The sequence below is a fragment of the Microtus pennsylvanicus genome, chromosome 2 (genome assembly GCF_037038515.1).
Source record: "Microtus pennsylvanicus isolate mMicPen1 chromosome 2, mMicPen1.hap1, whole genome shotgun sequence".
In the NCBI taxonomy this organism is placed as follows: domain Eukaryota; kingdom Metazoa; phylum Chordata; class Mammalia; order Rodentia; family Cricetidae; genus Microtus; species Microtus pennsylvanicus.
In genome coordinates, this window is record NC_134580.1 from 103331202 (window position 1) to 103337201 (window position 6000).

The 6000-nt window shown below is 42.4% G+C and overlaps 1 protein-coding gene across 1 annotated transcript in view; it reads left to right on the forward strand.

The window, feature by feature from the left end:
- Slc12a1 (solute carrier family 12 member 1) overlaps positions 1 to 5371 on the forward strand; it is an 84817-nt gene extending 79446 nt beyond the window's left edge. Inside the window, exons 24-26 of the mRNA XM_075962673.1 lie at positions 868 to 1003; positions 3027 to 3094; positions 4100 to 5371. Coding sequence (XP_075818788.1) covers positions 868 to 1003; positions 3027 to 3094; positions 4100 to 4235 — 340 coding nt within the window. The 3' untranslated portion in view covers positions 4236 to 5371. The remainder of the gene's footprint in view (positions 1 to 867; positions 1004 to 3026; positions 3095 to 4099) is intronic.
- Positions 5372 to 6000: the final 629 nt, after the last annotated feature.

Consider the following 6000-nt stretch of genomic DNA (forward strand, 5'->3'; position numbering starts at 1 on the left):
CATAGTTGAAGTCTTCTTAAGCAGAGCTCTGAAGACTGCTCCTTCCATAAATTAGAAGCTTCACTTTGTGCCATAGTTTGAGGAATAAATCTTAGGAGATTATCATGTAAGACAAGAATGAGATTCTTTCTGCAATTTTTAAATGTTCCATAGCTCAGATGCCGCTTCTCGCTTTCTCCTCGATGATTTATTTTTAGATGCCCTAAGATGGCCTCAGATTTTTAGGCATTAAATGTTATTGATTTTTGTCCTCTCGCTTAACACAAACATGAATAATAGTCATTTGAAAATCCCAGGCAGCAACATCAAACACCAGGACAAGGACACCATTATTTTCCGCAGACATTTTTTGCGCTAGAACTGTTAAACCTGTGAGAGCCCAGGCTAGGCTATTTTCCTATCTGCCCGAAGTCTCCCAGCAGGCATGGGCATTGTCAGTTGACTGCAGGTGAGGAAGACTCCCAGCGCTCAAAGAATGGAGGTCATACTCTAACTACAATAACTGAGAGATGTTTCCCCTTGATCTGTATTACAAGCAAGTGGAGACTCAGATGTGGGCTTCAGTGTTTGTAGTATAAGTGGGTCTTTAACTACATTATGCAGAAAACATATATGTGGAATAATTATTATCTCCGTGTCCATGAATTAATAATATTGATGATCCTTGCAAACTAACTAGGCCTTCAAACACACGGGCTGCTTGCTTTGACTAAGGAGGGAGGCCTCTGCCCACGGTCTCGCTCACAGAGTGTTCCCTACAGAGGACTCTTAAAAGATTTGCATACCATTCAGCTCCGATTCTTTGCACCTGTGAAATGATGAATCCCGTTTCCCTCTATGAGGCCTCCTTTACAATTCCAATTTCAGCTGGAAAGTCTTTGAGGAGCTGATTGAACCTTATCGACTCCACGAAAGCCACAAAGATGTGACCACTGCTGAGAAATTAAAAAGAGAGAGTCCGTGGAAAATTACAGACGCAGAACTGGAAGCCGTCAAGGAAAAGGTAAAGACCTGTCTTCCCTGGTTTCCACTTCGCTGTCTAATTAGTGAAGAGGAAACAGCGGTTGGTTTTTAATAACCGATCCATCAGGTCAAGCTGCCTTCCTCAGCACCCCAGGCGCCCACATTTTCAGGGACATTTCAATCATATTACTGGATACAATCATTCAGAAAACATTTTAATTTTTTTTTCTAGAAAGAAGCCTATTTTTATGTTTAACAAAACAAGTTATTGGTCCATACTGTGAGGTCTCCTTTGAAATGTTTTTTTATTAATCTTAAAATAATTTTTCATTTAGGCATATAATGTAGATCAAGGCAAATTGACCCACAATTTAAACAATAACAAAGATCCATAACCTGATAAACACAGCTGTGAAAAACTAACATGAGTATCTACAGAAATGTTTGATGCATTGGTTGGAATAATGAGCACAGATGTTGTACCTGGGCTAACAAGATAGCTCATCAGGTGGCCCAAGCTCAGTTCGCAGATCCCATTGTGGAGACAGAAAATGGATTCATAGAAAGCTGTTCTCCGACATCTACAAGCGCACTGCAGCACTCACACACACGTCATACATATATAGGAATAGTGAAATAACTGTCTGTGTGTGTGTGTGTGTATAAGTTGCATCTGGCATCCACAGTGATATGAATGTAAAATGATGAGCTTTTCTAGATAGCGCAGTGGCCAGGAATTCCAGCACTCTGGAGGCTGAGGCAGGAGGCTCACAAACCCCCAGCCAGGCTAGGAGAACAGAGAACAACCGTAAGTTTCTCTCTGACCTGAGCGTCCATTGAGGTGGTAGGCAGTAATATAAGGGAAAGAACAGGGGTGAAGATTTAACTACAAAGCTCAACATGTTAGCTGGTCATTAAAGGACAGGGATCATGTGAACTTGTAGAGGAAGAAAATATTAACCCCTTCCAGTAGTGGCGTCAACAGCGCTAAAAGAGAACAATAAATTGTGCGTGTGGTTGCGTGTGGTTGCGTGTGGTTACGTACCCAGTCTTCACAGAGATATCACATATAATTAAACAAGTCAGACACATGAACCTAGTCCTGAAGCAGTGAAATGCAAAATAAGCATTAGTCCGAGCACTGTAAAATAATTTTCCAGTGACTTTATTGGTGGCTTTTTACTTGAAACTGTTATGCCCAGATCACAGAGCCCCCCCAAAACCAACTAGGAGACCAAATCCTGTATATAAAAGCAAATAGTCTTTATTCTTACATAAATTTGCAAACTCGGATTCTCCATGTGTTCAATATATTGAAGCAATTGGAGAGCCCCAAGGTCAGATGGGGTTGGGTTTTTATAGAAGCAAGGGTAGGGGTGAGCGCTTTCTAAGGTTCAGGACCCCTGATTGGCTGACATTTGTCTAGGGGTGTCCTGGGGAAAAGCGATGGATGTGTGCTGGCAGGTGATTCCATCTACAAAGGTTAGAATGTTAGGAATTTCCTTTTGAGGGTCTGTTCCTAGGTGGTACCTAGGAACCAGTTTGTGGTCTTTCTCGGAACCAGGTATTGCCTTAGGGTAAACTACTGAGACTCAGGCCTCTATTGAGCTTGTCATGGCTGGTCCTACAAAAACCAGTACTATACTAATATTATATTATCAGGGGGCTTAAAGGGAACAGGTTAGAGCACAGCCTGCTTTCTTAGGCTACCAAAGAGATAGCAAGATTCAGTGGGTCTTCTTCAGATGAAAGCCTGTTTCCAAATCCTCCGTTCTCATCTTTTTTGTTTTTGCTATCTGTGCTGTTCTACACCCCTAGACACACCCTACACCCCTAGTAAGGCACCACGCCACAGCGACAATCCACACTAACTCTTTACATTTCTACAATTGCCCGTGAAGCTTTACAGTAAATCTTTGTTTTTCAAGTACATTCTATTTTTTCTTAGTAATGACTTTTAAAAGTCATATCTTCTGCTTATTCATGACTTGAGGTAAGACAATAACTTCTTGTTCATAATTCTGGTAGAGCCGCACTGAACTCAGTCTAAATACTGTCCACAGAGTTACCGCCAAGTCCGGCTTAATGAGCTCTTACAGGAACATTCGAGAGCCGCCAACCTGATCGTGCTGTAAGTGTCGCCGGTGTGGGCGGCGTGGTCACCTGGTGGGGAGAAGGGAAAGGCTGAATGGGCTGATCAGACTGTAGGTCCAGGACTCCTCCGGTGGGAGGCGATAAGTTGGAGCGTGTGGGAGTTTAGCAGTGAAGGAAGACAATTGTCACTTTAAGACAGGGATGACCGAGTTCTGTGAACGTCAGCAGGACGTAGTTGGACTTGCTAGTGGTTCTTCAACAGACATGGGGCCAGGAGCGTGTGTCCATGGACTGAAGCTACCCTATGGTCCCATATGACCAGGCTCTAGAAACCTGGAACTCTGAAATCCCTCCCAATAGCCCAAGTGGGCCACAGGGCTCACAAGCATCTTCCCTTTGATGGGTGCCCCTGAGCTGTGTGTATACACAGCTGATTTCCTGAGTGGGTACTTCCGAGCCATGTGTGTCGTGGCTGACAGTGTGGGAACAGATCACCATGAGCTTTTATGTTTTCGTTCTTTCTCCCAGGACCCCACCAATGTTAGGAATATACCCACTGAAAGTATTACTCGTGTAATGGAGATTGGTGCTAAAATGGGAAAATGCCCAGCTATTTTATTTTTACCCCATGAACTGACCTATATATGAAAATATATGTATGTTTAAGCACGGTGTGGCCTGGAGGACTGCCACTTCTAATGTACACCCCCCAAAAAATTCCCAGGAGATATTGGAAGGAAGAGTAACTTTCTCCATAGAGCAATTTTTTGTTTATTAAATTCTCGGCTTAAAAAAATCAGAAGTTATAATTTTATTTTGTCTGTACAATGACTAAGCCATTTTTTCTCATTTAGACATGTTTGCATTATCTGAAAAATACATCAATTTAATTTCTGTATTTAAAATAATTGCAGTGCTCTCGTTTGAGGGGGATATGATAAACATTTCAGGCTACCGGTTATTATTAATTCAGAAGCGCAGATAATGTCCCTTCCCACTGTAATTTTTCTCTTTGCTTTTAATTTGTCTTCCATGCCGTCAGGAGCCTTCCAGTGGCGAGAAAAGGATCTATATCGGATTTGCTGTACATGGCGTGGTTGGAAATTCTGACCAAGAACCTGCCTCCTGTGTTACTGGTTAGAGGAAATCACAAAAATGTCCTGACATTTTACTCCTAAAGAGTGAAAGATGAGAAATGTTGCATCTTGACATCTAAATATGAAACACATCTGGTACTTTGTGTTCTAAAACCTCGTCTATAGATGTACAAACTTCCGGAGACTAGTCTACCTGATTCTACATAAATGTTGTCTTTAAAAAAAAGAGTTATTACTAATGAGAGGTTTCCCCATTAGTGTAAGGCTCATCGAAAGCCATGCCACTCCTAGAGAAACACTTTGTCGTAGTTGCTGGTAAGCATGAAATTAATAAAACCTCGCTGGCATGCTAATCTGGATGTGAGCTCCACGCAAACCTAATCCCATTTCTGTGGAGTCTGCACGGCCCGGCGCAGGCCTCAGGCCCACAGCAGGCTGCCCATAAGCGCTTATTGACGGGCTGGTATGGGGACGGCAGGTGGCAATCACAGGTAAAGACCTGCTGGGTCAGCGGCCTGATTCTGCTTGGCCTCCTGAGAGGCTTATGAAGATTTAAAAATCAATAACTGAAAACTTTGCCAAGAACTGGAGTCTACGGAATGTTCAAAGCAGTTAGCTAAATACGGTTTATTTAATGCTGCAGAGAATGTGCTTACAAGTGATGGTTGATAGCACAGGGCTTGCGTTTGCTGCCGGCTGAAGGTATTTTAGGCAGGCAAGTAGGAGACACATGTTCCACTTAAATGAAATCCAGGCGATTCTTAACATAGAAATTCCAATTGTCTACCCTACTACATATTTTTAAATTTCTATCTTAATATTACTTTGCTCATTTTTTTCTCTAATTAAGTGGTTTGCATAGATGAAAAATCAAAATAGATGTGTCATTGAAAAATAATCTCATAAATTTTCAATCTACTATTAAAAATACATCCAGACCCTACATTTATTTACTTCCTATAGTTCTTATATAGGCTTTAAAGAATAGCAAGACATCAATGAAGAAACTTGTAAAATTTAAGAATACAGGTGATGATTCTTCTTCTTGATAGTGTGTCCATAATATTTAATCACAGAAAAAAATTGTTTATCTGATAAATGGCTTGTTTTTTGTTTTGTTCTGTTTTGTTTTTTCCTTGGCATATTTTTGACTATTCTGGGGAAACATGTGGGGGCAAATTGACCTGAAATAAAATCGTTAAAATGTGTTTGCTTTGACAAAGTGATGTATTTTACTTTTCTGTGATTGAAATCAACGACACCATGCCATGGTACATAGGTATGAGCCTGAATAGAATAGTGCATCCCGTGGCCACACCTGCAGCCTGTTTAAAGCTGGGGTTCAGGGTGAGTGTTTCTAGGCCTAGCTGTGCTCAGAGGTTGGCAGAAGAACAGAGGCAAGGAAGGAGCAAGACCTGGACAGCTGGTATCCCTTGTCCACCTATGCTCAGCTCACCCTACGGATCTGAAGCTTGAATGACTAGTCACCTGATGAAAATGACCCTGCTTCCTCTGAAATACTAGAGCAGGTCTCGGGGAAAGGCAAGAAGTTTACTACTAAGCAACACATCCTCCTCACAGTGAACCTTTGGGGGTGGAGGAGCCTGGAAGTGGAGCAGGGGAACGGTGGAAGCAGTGATGTGGGAACTAAGGACTGGCTTGCCCAGCAATCTGGAACTGGGATGTTCCTTCAAAGTAGGCCAGGACAGAAGGAAGGTACCTGGGCTTTGTGCTCCTGTATAATGTAGGCACTGACTGTGGACTGTCCAGGAGAAGGTATGAACTTTTCTCTGAAGGGGCTGAGAGCTGAGGTCTGTCTGCTGACAGCGCTCCCAACTCACAGACA